Here is an 18,730-nt window from a genome sequence, read left to right as displayed (position 1 = left end):
TTTTCATCCTAATTCACAACTCCAAGCTTTGCATTTATGGGGTATGCAAGTATTGTGATGATTTTCTAATAGAGGGTCATGTCATCCTGATGTTAGGGATTTTTTTTCACATTTTACTTAGACTAGCATATTTTAATCTCTAATAATCTCTAATCTAGTAATCTTTTAATCTTTAGTATCTCTCAAACTTTTCATGTTTGGTTGTGCTGATAACTTTTGAGAAATCTGATTTTCTCATTTTGCACTGCATGCCATAATGTAATTAAATGTTTTTTCACTTGGGCAAAAGTGAAGAATACCTTAATATCTGCAGAAGTAAGAATGCATTAACTGTTTCATTGTTAATTTTCTAAAAATGCATGGCTTCTAAAATGTACCCAGTGTAAAAAAGTTGAAAATTAAAAACAAATTTTATAGTCTTGATTTAGTTTTTAAGAAGAAAATGCCAGACCATCAGGTTTTACTGTCTCTGCTCCATGGTAGTAGACCTTGCACTTCTGCAGAGTCTTCATGATTTCTTAGATAACTTTTCTGCCTGTGTTGTGAGACTCCAGCCACTTGGATCAAATGGCCGGTGTGGAGCCTCATTGTCCCCAAAAAGATCCATCTATTGCAGTGTGCAATTACTCCAGAAAAAATAAATGAGTTTGCCTGTGCAAGAGGCAGTAGATGTTGATCTTCACTGAATTTTTTTCTTACTTTGCTCTCTTTTATGTATTAATTGGAAAAGTTCTGGAGTGAAACCGTGGCTTTAGTGGGAATTCGGCAGGTCAGCTATCCTGCTGGTATTGACCCTAGGAGCTACATCCCTTAATTGTGTAACTGACTGTTAGTTGATCTTCCTGCTTCGATATTGTAGCTATTAGGCCTGATCCAGGAAAGCACTTAAATGTCTGTGTAACTTTATGCGTGTGAATAGTTTTGCTCGTTCCAGTGGGAATTCTGACATGCATCTGTGCTGAAGTGCTTTGCTGGATCAGGTCCTACGCCTCCACTGGAAGCCTCCTAGGGATATGACAGCATTGTCAACCAAGCTAATATGACAGAAAGAGTCTATATTTTTCTTTTTAATTGAAGATTCCCAAGAGAAAGTTGTGCTTGGAAAATTCCTGTATCAACCTATCCATATAGTTGTCTGGTTTTAAGAGATATAATGAAAGGAGATGTAGACAGTAAGAGGTATTTGTTCTCAGCTTATCTAAAATGTAACTTTTGAAATACATTTTGTCATTAGGTAGAACTAAAAGAAATCTCTAGAACACTGTATAGGTATTAAAGAAGTTAAGTTTAATGATGGTTGCTGAAGGACAAATATAGTCTCTATGCATAGGCATCAGTGCATTCAGAAGTACATCATTGTGAGTGTTTTCTGGTTGGATCAATACTACTTTCATTAGTGTTCTGTTTCACTTTGTTTGTTAGGTGGTGGGTGACTAGTATTTTCAAGTAATTAATATGAATTATTGTTATAGGAAAGCATTTCTGCAGTGAGCTATATTTGTGTAAGTGATAACTGGTATACTTACACTGATGAACCTTTTGTGGTTTTTTTTTTTATTTTTACAAGAAGGCATAGGTGATTGTCTTTGAATTCAGAACTTCCCTATCAGAGAAGCAGGCATATCAGATGTCACCAGCACAGTGCTTTCTGAGCCTAGCTAGCAAACTGCCTTTGTCAGCATGTTAAAATGGATATTAAAGGATATGAAAAGTCTTGCATGACCGAGCAGTGAACTTCATGTTAACTGTGCATTTAACAGTGCAAATCTTTAAAAGTGAAGTCTCTAGTGCAGCATTTAATTGATAAACTTTGCAGTTGTGGTTTCAGGAGTCTGCATATCTCTGGCTACTGTTCTGGCTTCAAGTACAAAGGTTTAGTAAAGTCGTTTTCTGAAATGCTGTGAAGGCTTTAACACCCTACAGCAGTCATGGTTGCTGTTTAAATTAGGCTGCAAGGATGATTAAGGACTGGGGCACCTTCTATACAAGGGAAAACCAAGAAAACTGGAAATGCTCAGCCTGGAGGAGGCTCAGAGGGACCTTAAAAAGGGTTGTAAGTACCTGATGGGAGAGAATGTGGAATGGAGCAGCAGATCCTCTCAGCAGAGCCCACTATTAGTACAAGAGGCAATGGGCACAGACTGGAACACAGCAAATTCAATCTGGACCCAAGAAAACATTTAGCTATTATTAGAGTGGTGCAACACTGGAATGGGTTGACCAGACAGGTTGTGAAGTCTCCATGCAGCTGGACATGATCTGGGGCAGCCTGCTGTAGCAAACCCTGTTTCAGCAGGAGTGTTGGGCAAAGCAGTCTGTGTTCTCCTGAGGTGTATTCAACCTAAACACCTCTGTGAATGAATGCATTACTTCTGTGATGCAGTAAAAGGACTTATAGGTTATTTTATACATATAATTATAGGCATGTTCATGTTTTCATACATGTGTGTATGTGTGAAATCAGCTGGTGAACACTGGAGATACTTCCAGTATTCCTGTTTTAGCATTGTGACCAAACCATTGTGCATATATGTATCTATTTACTCTAGAAGCCTGTCTGTTCTTCCTCTAACCCTCTCCTGATTTGCTTAAAGATGTATTTAAATGTAAGACACTGTTGAAATGACTGGTACCCTGTGGGGTTGATTCTGGACATAGCTTTTAAAGGCCCACAGCTTTTTTTGTCACACTTTTCTTATTCTTGCACAGGTGCATGTCGTAGAAAAAACAGCCTTGGCAACAAGGTTGGGCGTTGTTATGTTTGTGGGTTTTTGTTTTGTTTTTTGTTTTTTGGTTTTTTTTATGGGGTTTGTTTTGTTTTTAATTTTTATTGAATTGAGATGCTTGTGTTTTCTTGTTTGTTTTTTTTTTTTTTTTTCTTTTGGGCTTCTGTGGGATTCTTGTGGGATTTCTTATTTGGAAAGATTTTTGGAATACCTCTAAACATTGGTTTTTGTTAATGTTTACTTCTAGCTAGAATTACTAGCTAGAATGAATGTTCTAAGAGCTGCTAACTAGCTAATCTGTTTTGTCTTAAATCAGGAGGCAAAAATAATTTGCAGATGTAATTCTGGTAAAATAGAAAGAACTCTTCTAGTTTCATATATATGGGAGGGAGCACAGTTGCAAATACTGAATACTACCTAAGATCTGCAGAATCAGACCAAGTTTATGAATTGATGTTTGGAAATATGCTTTTTCTGCTGAGATTTTGGTAAGCAAATGGTTCATCAATAAATACAGCCTTCAAAAATGCAGTCTTGATCCAACATATGGATTTAGAAGACCAAAGATTCTTCCCATATGTTCTTAATGGAATCAGAAATGTTGGAAATTGTTTTTGTTTTTCTAAATGTGGTTGTAAGACTGACAGATTGCAAATTGATGTGTTTTGGTGTGCAGCTTAGATAAGTGAAGTCCAAGAAACATTTTCAGAGTGAACACTGGATTTGATGGTTGAATTAGATGAATATATAATTATATGATACATACCTTAGGAAATACTGTATTAGATAAATAAGTCTGTTTGCAGATAATCTGTTATTTTTTTTATGTTTGTTTCTTCATGTCTGTCATTTCAGGTTAAAGGTTTTACAGAGTTGAATGTTAAATGTTACATATGTGTTAAGTATGGGTACAACGGAAAAATATAGTGTACAGTTTTATTTATTAACTCTGTGGCTCAGAAAAACTTTTTAAATGTCATGATTACAGTTTAAAATGTCCCTAGGTCTTTGCTAGAATTATTCAAATAGAAAGTTTGATTAATGTACATGTGATTTCCTCATCTAACAATGAAAAAGGATTCTATATATTCTATATATTATTAATTATTTCCAGGTTTTAAAAAAATTAAATGCATAGAAGATGTAAAAAACCCCCAAAACACCTTAGCTAAAACAATTACATGGTTCAGGTTTTTCAGAGAAAAGTGATAGCTGTTTTCTAATTCTGTTTTTCAGTTTCCATAGCTAGACGTGTCCAGGACCCATTAGCTGAGCTAGTGAAAATTGAGCCCAAACACCTAGGAGTTGGAATGTATCAGGTAAGATAATACCTATCATTTCATCTAAGTTATCTGTCATGATATAGAGCAACACCAAAATGCTGCTTGATATTTCTCAACTAGTTAGTTATGTCTCCTTTAAAAGACATTCTCAGAGTTGATGGAATGATAGTAAATACTTAAAAGTCATAAACTGCCGTTTTTTAAATTTCTACTTTTAATGCTTGTGATTGAGACTCTGAAATGGCTGTAGCCAGATGTATAGTCTATTAAAAACATCAAATCAGACTGGTAACCTGATCTGTAAAGCTTTCTCTTTTTCTGTATTGTTACAGCAATGGGGTTTTAGCTCTTTGTGTAAAATACAATGAGATATTGATCCTCCATTTACAAGCCATTAATTAGTACTATTAGGTGCATTCCTTCTTAGAAGTTTGTAATAAAAGGGTTTGTTTTGAAGTTTTTCATTTAGTGAAGCTGAATTGGAAAATGTTTGACAATTGTGACTTTTTTATCCTTTTTGTAGGTTATTTTTGAGAAAAAACTTTTACTTTCCAAGTTTCTTTACAAAGAGCATTATGTTAAAAAGTGGTACATAAGTTATTGTCATTTTATAGCATATTGGCATTGAATCAGGAAAGCATTTATGTATGTGCTTAAGTCTCACCAAATAAAGAAGCAAAAAAAAGAAAATGATCCAGAAAATATGGCATGTACTTTTCTCTATATTTTTGAAACTATAGAATGTGAGTAAATTTGAAAGACTACAGCAGAATTCAGAAGAGAAAGCACAGAACTGTCTGGATCTGTTCTTTCAGGTCAGCTTATCAGTGTTAATGGGATAGAATGCAATTAGCAGCCTAGAATCCCTTGCTGCCAAGGTGGCAAAGAGAAGGTGTTACGAAAATCTTGCAGGAAATGTATGTCCTGTTTTGTTTTTACAGAACTGAGGTCAGCATTTTAGTTGGTTAAAGTAGAATTCAGAACTGCTTTTATAAGTCCTACTTGTATTACCACAGATGATAGAATTTATTCATGTTGCTTGCTAACTGCAAACGTATTGGTAAATCTAACTTAAATAATCTTCTGGTATCAATTATACCATATCCTTTGAAAGATATTGTATTGAAGGGCTGAAACACTGTAGATTTCTTTAACATATGTATCCAGATTTCAGTAGAAATGTGCTTTAATGATGGCAGCTATAAATATAGGTGTGGTCGGTCATCTGGCAAAAAGAAGAGCTTCAGTCTGAAGTGTAGTTGGTTTCCTTACTTATGGAGACCCATGGCTTTAATTTATAACAGTAGCAGTGATATGTTGAAACAAAAATAATGAGAAGTGATACAGATTTTTGTTCATCCTTGCCTTAAGGAAAGACATATTAAAAAGAAAAAAGAACCTTGAAAAGCTATGTCAACATTTAGAGAAGTTGATTGATTTTTTTTAAAACAGTAGTACCAAGATAGAATATTTTACCATTTACAGTATACTGTGAATTCTTAAGTACTAGGAGCTTGCATTGCTATGTTTAGAAAATACTGATTTAAATGCACACCCTCTTCTGTGGCCCATGTGGTCATTGTACGAGCGTACATCTAAGGCAAAAAGACATGGAATTGTTGGTGGTCTTAGGGTTTTGGGATCATTATACTATGAGTAGAATGTTGCAATGAACAATACTCAGAGACTGCTGCTGGTGTAATTTACTTTTCATTCATTGAGAGCAAGGTAAGAGCCATGTTCCTGGCCCTTCCAGAGGAGGTTCTTGATCCACAACAGGTGTGTTGTGAGTAAATGCCCAACTGTGTTGTTTGTTATTGTCCAAATTGGTTAGATGAAAAGTTTTGGAGAAATAAATCCTAGAAGCCTAGGATAGAGGTAGACCTCAAATATTATTCATTCCCAAATATATGCATTTTTAATTCTTCTCATGGTTTGAATAAATCTCTGAGGTAGATACACTGCTGGAATTCCTAAGAATCACCACAGAAGCTATAGTGTGTTCGTTCAAAGATACATTCATTTCTCAAGTGCTGGATCTTAATGTGATATTACTGAAGGCAAACTCTTGAAAACAAAGTCAGTAGGTCTGCTGCCCTTTGGGCATAACAGCTCTCTTGTGGCACAGGAAGGCAATGAGAGGAGAAGAGCAATTAAGCTTTTCTGTCTTGTCTTCCTTTTAGAGAGACAGCCACTCGCTGGTGTCTCAGAAGACAGGTATGGAAAAAGCTGTTTTGTTATTACAGGGAGTAATGGCTGATATAGTTCCTCAGATAAGGAATATTTCAGGTAAAGAATTTTATAATATCGAAGGCAACTTGAAAGGTTTTATTACATTTTAATTTATAATCTAAATGCTGGCTGTAGCTTTTTATTAATTTCTGTGGGGAAATACACAGTGCAGTCTAGATCAGAAATACAACAGTCTTTTCACAGAGGTAGTTGCTTTCTTAGCCTATTGTAACTTTAAACCTGGCATTTAAATATGACCTTTCCTTTCTTAAACACCCCGAAATTGATATTTAAGAATCTGACAAATCCAGGTTTTGGCATTCCTGTTCTGAAAGAGGGATAGTGATTAGTCTGTCAGCAATTAGGCAGAGGCGGGCTGCGGCTGTGGGGCTGCCCATGGCCACGGAAGCCCTATAGCACAAGCGACATGGTGGTTTCTCCAGGGATGGTTGCACACTCACTGTGTTTTGATTGAACTCCCTGAGGGGATGATCTTGCCTTTTCTATTACTCCTACCCAAGTGCCCCAATCTTTTAGAGGTGTTGGTAATGACTACATGATGTCCTGGGTTGGCATAACAGAGGGGCAGCAGTGCACAGCTTGCGAGGGAGTGGAGCTGGGGCAGCTGCCTTCACAGCAGCCTGACTGGCTTGGGACATGGCCTCTGTTAGTTTAGGATAGCCACAAGTCCCAAACTACTCTGCTTAAAAGCCAGTGGCAGAGACAATAATTTCTGTCCTTTCTCAGAGGTTGAAGTAAGAGACTGGTGAAGCAGAATCTGCCTGATGAAGGCTGTAGCTTTTGTAATGCAACTCTGGTACAGTAACAATTTGTGTTCAGCTGAGTGACCCTCTTGGGCAGGAGGTGCTCTGCTGCTATCAGCAATGATAGCAGTGTTACAGCAAAGTGAAGTGATCATGTACTAAATACACTGCTCACAATATGAGCTTGCCCAAAGTCTGTGGAGTGTGTGCCACACAAAGAGAGATGAGTGAAGGGGCTGCATCTTCTCCAGTTGCTGCCTCCATGGGATTCTGGATCCCTCCCATCTGATCTCTTGCTATTTAGTGTGCATGTTTGTGAGAATATTTGTGTTCTCTAGTTTTTCTAATTCAACTTTTCCAAGCAAATCTGCTCACCTGGGTGGGGATACTTTGGATATGGAATTGCAAGTTCCCAAGTAGCAGGAGATCTGTGTAAATTGAGTCCCATCAGCTGGGATTTGTTTACTTATTTTAGATGAAAAAAAATTTGAAACTTGAACTTGGCCACCTGCTTTTATTCTCATTTCAATTTATGATTCTGAGTTTGTGCACTGCCAAGAAAATCAGGTTTGTCAGAGAAAAATAAACAGTCCCCAGATCTCCTAACAGGTATTTCCTTAAACAAAGAGAAGCACAACCTGATTTATTAGAGCCTCTCTCAGACTAAATTCCAATTGCCTAAAGGTCCTTGTCTTCCATCATCTTTATCTCATTAGGAAAATTGTTCTTTCCTTCCAGACAGGAACCTAGCCAAAATTAATTTATCACCTTCAGGCCATATTAGTATGATTTCTTCTGTAGTTGAACATGAAGATGATGCCCAGATTCTGCCTGATACAGAATATATTTGCCTTGTCACTTCCCCATACCAGTTCAAAGCTAAATTTCTATTCAGGGAGAAGCAGCTAGTGGCTCAAGACTTTATTATACTGTACACTGAATTTTGGTGATGAATTACCATTGCAGTTGTAATGATCTTGGAAGATACAGATAAGAGCTGAGAATAAAGCTGCTTCACAAAGGTTATGGTTAGGGAATTGAATTTCAGAGCAAAGAAAATTAACAAGAAGACAAAAAATCTTGACTCTCAAATAAAAACCCAACTTTTCAGAGGTAAGCGAAGCAGCACAAAGCGTAAACTTAAATCATAGTAAAGAGGGGAATTAATATACTTATAAAACATCAAAATCTGTATCTGTGTTATGAGGCAGAGAAATGAGAAATAGAGCTAAAGTAATGTGTTAAGTTTGGCTGGTCTTTTGATGTTCATTTGATGTACAAAATATCTGGATCCTAAAAAATACCAGTAAACCAGTAACCTCTAGAGAAAGAGATAGATGGAGGTCAAACTCATCTGTAGCCTATGAACAAAATATGTGATCTGTGTTGTAGGATTAGAATTTTTGACAAATTCTGTGTAATATTAAAAAATGTATATGATGTCTGGTGTTGAAAAAGCAGCATCCTATTTGGTCTTTATAATTTTGGGAATCCAAAAATCTGTTCCTAATCTATTTTTAGGTGGTACCATCTTCGCTGTTGAACATGGCTGGAAAATTAGCATCCTAAAAGAATGTAAGGGTTAATATATGTAGTTCTGTGACCTCTGAAGCAGGGCAAAACTTGATTACAGATGTATCTGGAACATTTTGTGCCAAATAAATTAGATCTGTGAAGAATACTTTTAAGTATTCTCAAGAAAAAAAAAAAAGATTGAGCTAATTCTTGTTTTGTTTTCTGTATAATGCTGTGAGGTCCTGATCAAAGGAACATTCCATAAAACCAAATCAGGGTGTCTGATAACTGAATCTGAAAATGTCTTTTTTTGTCCCTCTTGTCCGTGTTCCTTTCCATGGTCCTCTAGTTGTTGGAGTGCATTGGTTTTGCATTTGATTATTACCTGCAGGACATGTTATTGTTTTAGTTGCAATTTGATAGAGTTTTTCCCCACAAAGATGGGTATGTTTTGGTAAATGACAGTGCAGCTTTAGAGAATGTTTTTAATTAGATACTTTCTCTTTAGTTGGACTAGTTCTCTTAATTATGGCATTGCAGATAGAAACCACTTTAAAATCCACAGGCAGCTAGTTAATAGTGAGACATCTCGCTGGAGGTTGTGTCTCAGCTGGAAAGGAGGGAACTTTTTTCTTTCTCCTGGAAGTCTGTGTAGAATGCTGTCTGCTGTCACAAGCCATCCTTGTCTGGGTCCTTCCTTCCTTGTCTCAGGGCCAGTGAGGGGCAACTGATAGACAGTGGTGGAAGGATGTTACTGGCCTCTCCTGCATGTGTCTGAAATTGCAGGTAGCCTTCTCGTTTGTTGCATTCTTTTGTTGTCTTCCTCCCTCAAAAGATGTCTGTGGAAGGCATCGTCACTGAATATGCTGAGATTTATTTTTCTTTACCTCCAGCTAGTCCCTCTGCAACAGGAGAGCTGTTAACCCTCCTGTTGTGAGGGTTGTCTCTTCTGACAGCAGTGCTACTTAAAATTGTATTCCTGTAGTGAACACCCATCATGCATATTATTTGCTTGAGACGATCTGACTATATTTGATGCAATGGAGATGGCTGAGAGCTGAACTGTAGCTACATCTTAAAAATACAGGATCAAAAGAGGAGACCTCTAGGTGTAAACCAGGTACAGTTGGGTCAGCCTGATTCAGCTGTGGGGTGAAAAACTCTGCGTTATTTCTATTGTCTTTACTGCAACAGAATCTGGCTCATCCCTTGCACTGCAGGTATTTGTTAGCCTGTTCTTACAAAAGCCCAGCAAACAGAAATTGGTAGCTTTGTTTGGGTAAAGCAAATGTTGTATTGTTTCTCTAGTAATGGAAACTTGAAAATTTGTGTTTAAGTAGAAAGCTTCTAACAAAAAAAACCCAACAAAACTGTGAAGTAGTTTCTGCTTGCAAATGAGTTGTCAGAATCCAAACATTAGTCATCACAAAGAATCAGTGTTTGTTTTGAGAAAACCTTTATCTTATTTTTTCCATAGAATAGATACACAGTTTTTAATTGTGAAATATATGAGACTTTGTATCCTTCTTGGTATCTGATTTTGGTTATATCTTCTTCATGTAGTACGCTTCTGTTTAATAGCGTGGAGCAAAGCACTGGAGCTGATTGTTTTTCCAGTTTTTCCAAGAGAGTGTGTTTTTCACGGAATATTTAAGGAATTTATTCACTTTCTTTATTTTGGGGGGGTTTCTTGATTGACCCATAGAGTATATGAGTAGTTAGGTGTGTTACTTGGATAGCATAGAAGAACCACTCGTGTATGATGTGAGAGTATAATGACATGATGTTCAAGAGTGTCTTTTTTTAAACCTCTGAGGTGGAATTGTCAAAACAGCCTTAAACTTGAGCTTGTGGTATTAATCTTATTAAAACAAATTTGTATGGGTTTTCAACTTACATTCCTGGTTAAGAAAATGGGGCATCTTATTAGGTGAGCAGTGCTTTATTTCGTGTGATTCACATAGCTCCTGTGGAAACAGAGTTCAGCAGGAATGTTGTTTGCTGGTCAGAATTGTAGGTTGCAGGTTTCAACATCCAGTTGAACAGCCTGTGTACAAAAGGCTTCAGCATTCCTTCTGTATTACTATACTGAATATACACACACAGTTCAGCAAAGAATGAACCTCCTTGGATAACACTGGAATTTCATGAGCTTGTTTATGGTTTTCTGTACTTAAATTGAAGTGGTTGCCTACAGAGAACCTTTGCTTAAACAAAGCAAAGTCTAAGGGTGAGAATACCAATATTCAGTTATGTGTATCTTGCAGTAATCAAACAGCTTAGTAATAAATGTAAATCTTTCCTTTTTGGCAGCATATGGCAGCTGGTTGGTCATGGATGTACCTTAAGTTGAAAAAACCTAGTAAAAGGAGTTACGCTAGTGGACTGGAATCTGACTGAAATGAAAGAAACTGGCTATACTTATATAAATTTTAAAAATAGGCTAAAGGATATGTTGCCATTATTGTAAATTAAAAAGAAAAAACTAACTGGACAACTTCTGGGCTGCTGCTGTATTGAATCTCATCTCTGAATAAACTCACTGGGACTTTAAAGACAGGGACATGCAAGATAGTATTTCACTGTGCTCTTAGCTCTACTCCTCAACAAAGGAAACTTAAACCTCTCCTGTGAACCTGTAGTCTCCTGCAAAGAGATTATTGTCGCTGAATGCTTTTGCTCCATACTGCAAGGGATTTCTTGCTTTGAAATTTGTGGAAGAGGGAGAGAAGTACTCAAGATTTTAAGGTTCACAAAAACTTTTTTAGGGACAGGGTTTGGTGGCTGTACCTATAAAATATTAAGAGCAGTTCAAAACCCCAGTGTCTTGTCAGTAAGGAAAAAGGTGTATTTATTTCATTACTTAAATGGATTTGTAGGCTGGTGGATAGGTTTGTGCTTAGTACAGGATTTTTAGCACTGAGCAAGTTATGGAATCCTTAATTTTCCTGTAGTCGTGATGAAATACTAGCTCTGTGAGGAAAGCAGCAAAAAAAAGTCATATGTGCTCTTTGCCCAGCATCATTTTTTGGGTAAATTATGAGCTATTCATTTTGAAAAGTGAAGCCCTGTGAACCAAACCATCTGACATCCAATGGGAGCCAAGTCTTTGCAGACAGCTTTGCCAGGGAGAGGTAATAACCCCATAATGTTTTGGATGCTTCCCCACCCCACTGAAATAGGTGCACAAAACTTAAGAATGCTTTCTAAGTAAGTTACACCTCTGGCAAGTTTGTGTAATTTAATCTTCAGCAGCAGTTCTGCTGACTGCCAGGAGTGGTTTATATATCCTGTAACTTGGCAGTCTCTCTGGTTGCATCTACCTATTCTCTGGCTGGCAAAGAGAAATCAAATGTTCTGCCAGCAAAGCACAATAAACTTTTGCTAGTCTATTACAGCCATTTGCAACAAAGCAAAAGGATGTAGAAAGAAATCACTGTTGTGTTATTAGTTATTTTAGCTAGTACATTCTATTTACTGGCATCTCCAGGAAAACATGCCAGCTCAGTGAGGTGAGATGCTGTCCCTTTAAGGAAATGAAGGAAAATGTGTGCATGTGTATTTACAAAGAGTGCAAGAGCACAGCAGTATCACCCCATCTGCACATGTCACTCATGAAGCTGCCCGTGGACTGCATCTCCTTTTGCTGCTGTCACCAAAAATGCACTGTGGACAGCATTTGAAAACTTGTCAGAGATGTGCCTTTGTAAGCAACTTGAACTGCAGGTAAATTTTGGATATTACTGCTAATAATCCCCTGTCACACTGCTGCTATTTATTGTTAAAGAGTTTGTACCTGCATATGTGCGCTTTTACAGAGCTGCTGAGGTTGTAGGAAAAATAGGGAAGCTCCAGAAGTATTGGTGTACTGAGGTGGGATGATCTAAGGGTGTTGATAGGAAACAGCTGCTGGACAGATTTGCCCTCCCTGTCAGTTTGTTTCTGATTGCTTAATTACCAGTTCTCTTGGCAGAAGTTTGTTAGGAAGTTTTTTGTCACCATATGACAACAGACTTGTGATTCGTGCTGTAATAGGGTTAAAGTGCTGTGTGTTATTGTTCGTGAAAAATAGGTGTAAAGGTTGTTTACTTCCAGACCTCCATAAAAGCAGCACGTAGAAAGTCATGAGCAGGATTACCTGGATATATGTACTCTGTCTGCAAGCCTGTTTATTATTTCAGTTTGGGGTTTTTTTTCCCCTCAGTTTTGTAAATGTAGTTGGGCAGAGCTAATTCAAACATAGGCGGGCCACCTGAGGGAAGATCCACTCAGGCAGATTAAACTTTTAAAAAGTTCTGATGGGGGAGCCAAGTGGCAAGAGGAGCAAAATGGGAGTTGTGAGCGTGGGATCCAGCAGTGGGATTGGAAAAACTTGGTTGTCTAAAAGCTGAAACAGAAAAGAGGATGCTAAAGTCTGTCTTTGTAAAAGTATTTTGGTTGAACAGCTTCTGAAATGTCTGAGATGCTGTTGGGTTTCCTGTTTACATTTAAAGTTATTTAGAGTTATTAAAGTTATTTAAAGTGTTAAATAACTTGAAGTGAAACTACACAAGTTTAGCACTGAAGAATTATTCAGCTCCTTTCATCTAGGTTTCAGTTAAATTTTCACAACTGAAGTTCTTTGCATTTTTGAGACAGTCTTAAAAATACTACAGTAAAAAACAGCCGGAGAGCTTGCAGATTACTTATGGCATTACCTGTACTCATTATGAGCTGTTTGTGTTTGTGAGTTTGTGTTTAAGGCTCAGTCAACTTTTATGTGAAGTAAGTTAATTTCTAAGATGTTCTGTTATGAATTGTATTCAGATTTTAATACAAATATTATAATGCTAAAATTGTTCAAACTATTAACACAGTAAAAAGCATCTCTTTAGTTTGTGAAGTCAGGTAAAAATGGCAGTAGGGATGTGAATCACTTGCTTTGAATGTGTGTGGGGGGCCAATTTAAACATTGCAAATGTAAATATTATTTGTGGGTGGAATTCCATAGTCACTGCTTGCTGTGCAGTGGTCATCTGTTGCATCTGTTGTTTTGGTTTTATGAATTAACAGTATATTCGACTCATAAGAAAAAATACTCTTGTGTTTTTGAGTGATTCCATGTGAGTTCATAGCACAGCAGCTGTTGATTTGATACCCAAAAATCTGAAATCAGCAATAAATTTGTGCTTTCGTTCAGCAGGAGAACAGAAGTGGCAATTTTAAAACCATAAATGGTTTGCTAATACATATGGTTTGATTGGTTGGTATTAAATAAAGTAAGAACTTGATGTTTTGCAATGAAATGCATAAAATAATTATTTTTATGTAGTTTGAACAAATACCAATTATGGAATGCTGCAAGAATTCTTTCCTATGTTTACTTTAGTTATGAATTTATTTTTCTCATTGACTGTCTACTATAAAATATAAGTAACTGATAAAATTCATATAATATGTTAATGTAAATATTTGTTTTAATATTGGACCTGTGATCAAATTTTTATTTTCTTGAAGACTAAGAAGATGAACTTAAATTGATGTAGGAGGAACTTAAGTTAGTGTTGCTATTCTTCATGATAATTTTGTGACAGTTATGTCCTTCAACAGACATCACTGAAAACTGTAGCCTTTCACTGAGACAATGTAGCAGGCCAAGTTTCTCTGATGTTTTGTAATTTGTTGCTTTTTAGATTTTTATCCTGCTAATAACACTTATCCTAACAAACAGTTTTGAAAAAATCATTTTAGAAACTAAAATCATGTTTCACTAGACAGTGATTAATATCTGTGACCTTTATTTTTGTATCAGGAACATAAATATACACTTTTTTCTGTGTCAGTCATTGTCTAAGATTTCATCTTTGTTCTGCTTTCCATTACATACCATGAATTATATGAAATTAATTTAATCGCTACTCCAAACAGAAATTAAATGTGCCCTTATCCAGAGTTATGTTGTTTGCTTTTACAACTGTAAGTCATAAGTAATTAATTTTCCTTGGAAAATTAATTCACTTACCATTCCCAGTAGCATCATATGTTGACACAGGGTTATAGATAGTTTAATATTTTTGTTCAGCATGTTGGCTTCAACTTTGGAAGACCTTAAAGCAAAACAAATTCACATTTACTCAACTGTATATAATTCAGGGTTATTTAAAGTGAATGTTGTCTTTATTGCTGTCAACCAGCTGATGATGATGATTCTAAAATTATATTCAGTCTTCCAGAAAACTGAAGTCTATGGACATATGTGATTTATTTTTTCAAAAGCAAAGAAAACTGTTTCATATCTTACATTTGGATAACAGGACCACTGGAATGCCATCAGTAGTAGAAAAATTTAGTTCCATGGAGAACATAACTATATATTACAAAGCCTTGGGCTAAGAAGCTCTGTTTTTCCACATACCTCATGTTGCTTGAGATAGCTGTAGGATTCATTACTCCTTTTGCACACAGAAATTTCCTAAGTTGCCTTGCTTTGGAATGCTGTTTTGTTTTCTATATAGTCATGGACAGAAGGGCATCTCATTGCCACTCCAAAGGGCATCACGGGCACTTGTGTGGGTGGCCCTGCTGCCCACAGCTGAGCGTCCTTCATAAATGGCATTGAGTCGCCAGGGCCAGAAGTCTTCCAGAATGAGAGAGGCAGCTTTTAAAGTCTAATATTTCAAGTTTGCCAGGAGGACCTCTTTTCTTTCTTTTTCCTTTCTTTTTCCTTTCTTTTTTTTTTCTCCTTTTTTTTTTTTTTTTTTTTTTTTTTTTTTTTTTTTTTAATTCTGTGCAGCTCCATAAAACATGGTGTTTATTACTTTGGTTTATTTTTATTTATTTAAGTCTCCCAGCTGAAACTCCAGTGATGGCAGTGTTGCAGTTCAAACAAGCAGGGCTTATTTTATAAATGTCCCTTTGTGAGTTGGTGGCTGCATTTTGCCTGAATGCAGGGGGTCGATATCAGTGGCATTTAATTTAAAATTTTGGAGGTGGAAAGTAGAAATTGACATTTAATTCCAGTGTAAAGTTACTGCTAGAACAGGCATAAAAATATTATTGCATTAGCAATCACAGGAAGAAAATAAACTATGAGCACATTAACAATATACAGTCATATGACAGAATATTGTATAAAATAGAGCAGTAGATAGACGAAAATAATTTTTCAGATGCTTTTTTCACCACAATATGTTTTATTAAGTAGACAGCGTATAGAAAAAGTATTCGACTAATAGAAATAGGTCCTACTAATAGTGCCTAAATGTAAATTTCTCTGTACAAAGTAAAGTTTTGCATAGATAAATTTTTTCACACCTCTTATACATACGTATGTGTATATGCAACATTGATGAATGTGTTGACAGAGATCTCTGTTGAATTCTCTATCTGTTTTCAAATTCAATTATCTTGAGTTTCCCTAGCATATATAAGAATTTAATGCTGCTTTGTGTATCTATTAATGTAACAAGTCTCAGTAACTACTGCTGGCTGTTTCATTAGTAGGGCTAAACTGCTTTAAAAAGACTTCACTATGATGCTTAAAAATACAAAGTGTCCTGCAAAAAAAAAAAAAAAAAAATCTGGTGTATTCAGTTTAGCTACATAGTTGTTGACAGTCCTGTCTATAAGCGAAGCTGTGTCCTGCCCACCGTGCCGAAGCTGTTCTTGTGCTCCTTACCCGCGCTGCCAGCTTGAGCAAAGTGCAGCTCTTGCCAAGCCTGCAATTCTTGTGCATTTCTTCATTTACACCTACCCTGTGATAGGGTGTACTTCCCATCTCAGGAAAATGAGAAGCGAGAGGCAGCTCTGTCCTTTTCTTATCCTTCTTGCTGGAGCTTTTGCTGATTACAGGTCTGAGAGCTGGCGGCTCGGGACACCCGCTCCACTGTATCAGTATTCTCTTAAGTTACCCTTCTGTCCTATTCTTATCTCTAGGTACTGCATGTAACAATGTGTTGCCTAAGAAAAATCTTGGGAGCCAACCAAAAGCTGTTGCTGTTCTTACAAATATCTTGGCAGCAAGAGTTTGTGTTTTTGTTGGGAATATCCTCATTCATTTTATGATGACAGTGATTGTCTAAATTTGTAAGAAAAATGATGATCAAACATTTATTGTTTAAAAAGAATATGCAGAAACTATTTCTTCAGGCAAAATTTAAATTTTTTTCTTGACTGTAGTTTTGGATTAGATAATTCAGAATTGGCACTAATTCTGAAAAAAAACATTGAGCTATGGAGTACAATAGCAAAAATCCCAAGAAGCTTGAACAAACGTGTACAGTGTCTCCTAGTGTAAGTGCCTGGCTCTTCGGAGGCCACCAAGAAGTCTACAGTGATTGACGTGCATTCTGGCAAAGCATTTTTTTCTCTTCCTCACACCCCCCCGCAACAGTGTTGCAGTCAGTCAAAGTGTATAGACAAAGCTGAGTGAATACCAGTTTCCCCAGTACAGGGGCTATTTTTTCAGGAAGTCTAACTCAAACCAGATGTTTTGCTTAGACCTAGAGTTTGTTGCTGCCAAGCATCTCATCAGAGGTCAGAGTTCTGGGCTCAGGGCCCTGCTAGAATTCTTTCACAAATTGCTATTCGGTGAGGTTTTAATCCTAATGGAAAGAATAATGTGCTTGTAAAATCTGCAGTTATTACAAACACAGTATACATATTGTGGACTTCAAATGACTACATATTTCATTCCCATAAACAGGGAATGCAGATGAATGCAGTGTGTAATAGTTTTAGACATTCAAACTTAAACCAAGTATATAGTTTATACTACTGTTAACCATTTGCATTCTTAACACTCCTGTAAAATGAATAGTAATCTTGACTAACAATTGGCAGCTCGAAGCAAAACAAAATGAAAAAAATCTCCAGCATGTTTTGACTTGCAAGCTGTTTCCTGAAGTAAATAGTAAATGCTTTTGAGAATGTTCGAAAACACTCTGCTTGCTAAGGCACTAGGTTTGGCACAGTTTGATTCTTGCCTTCTTTTATTTTTTCTATCTCAGTTTTTAAATGGTTTGGTAGCAGCATTTTATGATCAAATTAATCTTGCTTCAACTATTTCTTCATATTGCTAATTATTCACCCCAAAACCTCAGAATTGAGTGTTTGCTCCACCTTACTTAAAAACAAATGTTGGTGATAAAAAGTGATAAGAACAAGATTTAGTGATAAAAAAATCTTGCTGTATGTTTTGTCTTCTTGTTGGGAGCAGTATTGATACATTTCTGTTGTGATTCTACTGAAGCCAACTTTGATTGTAAGGAAAAATTCGAAGGTAACTGGTAGTGTGCTGCAGTCTGCAGCTAGAGAAATGCTTATTACAGTGTAATGTGTGTATATTTGGTGCAATATGAAGATTGAGAATATCAGATATTAATGTATTCTATAGAAAACAGTACTTTAGTGTGAAGTTGGATAATGTAACTTGGATCTCAGTACGGTGATATTATAGTGATAAGTTGTTTCAGTTTATGTTGTGTAGCATCTTATTTTTCAGTGAATGCTGCTTAAGAATTATATGTTATTTCCAACTCTTGTCTCTTAAGTATATTCAATTCTATTTAACGTAACTATGCTGTTTCATCACATCTTCATTTGTGATATTTATTTAACTTGTAAATGTGTTTTCAGTTTGGTGGAAAGCATAACTTGTAGGTGTTGTCACTCAAAAGAGTTAACATTTTCGCATTTGTGTGATGATAATACTGATAGTCGTGCTGGAAGGAGATAAATATATATAGGGCACTATGGCTGCATTAAATTCTAAATTCTCTGAATTCTGAGATGTGCTGAGGTGTTCATCTGCTGTGCAATTTATTCTCTTATTACTTGTTTATAATAAGCAAAATGGATAATGATACTACAGTGCAGGTGTTACCTTTTGGAGAGGGGAGTCTTATACACCAGTTAACTCTTCACTAAATCTCCCTCTTGACTAAATTTGTTTCATGACATTGAAAGTGGAGATTTGTGGAACAAATCACTGGTATATCAGTCCAATTGTTGAATAAGAAATTGATATAGCCCATATTTGGACAGCAGATTCATTTTCAGATAAGATATGCATCTTTCAGATGGCAGAGAAAGTGGCTTTGTTCATGCCATATTCTTTAGAAAGGAGAATGTGGACAAAGTGATTCTGGTAAGCTGCTTTTCCATTATAATGTATGCTTGTATAAATAATAACAGTTTCCCTTGGTTTATTGAAAAAATATGATTTATTTAT

General features: G+C 36.3%; 1 protein-coding gene across 2 annotated transcripts in view; it reads left to right on the top strand.

The window, feature by feature from the left end:
* The window catches only part of SRBD1 (S1 RNA binding domain 1), a 122,747-nt gene that overhangs the window by 68,706 nt on the left and 35,311 nt on the right, over positions 1-18,730 (top strand). For both annotated transcript variants that reach the window (XM_014877278.2, XM_088161258.1), the window contains one exon: positions 3,963-4,045. In XM_014877278.2, coding sequence (XP_014732764.2) covers positions 3,963-4,045 — 83 coding nt within the window. The remainder of the gene's footprint in view (positions 1-3,962; positions 4,046-18,730) is intronic.

The sequence above is a fragment of the Sturnus vulgaris genome, chromosome 3, assembly GCF_052056855.1.
Source record: "Sturnus vulgaris isolate bStuVul1 chromosome 3, bStuVul1.hap1, whole genome shotgun sequence".
NCBI lineage: Eukaryota > Metazoa > Chordata > Aves > Passeriformes > Sturnidae > Sturnus > Sturnus vulgaris.
Note: the sequence above shows the minus strand (reverse complement) of the source record. Positions and strands in the feature narration are given on the sequence as shown.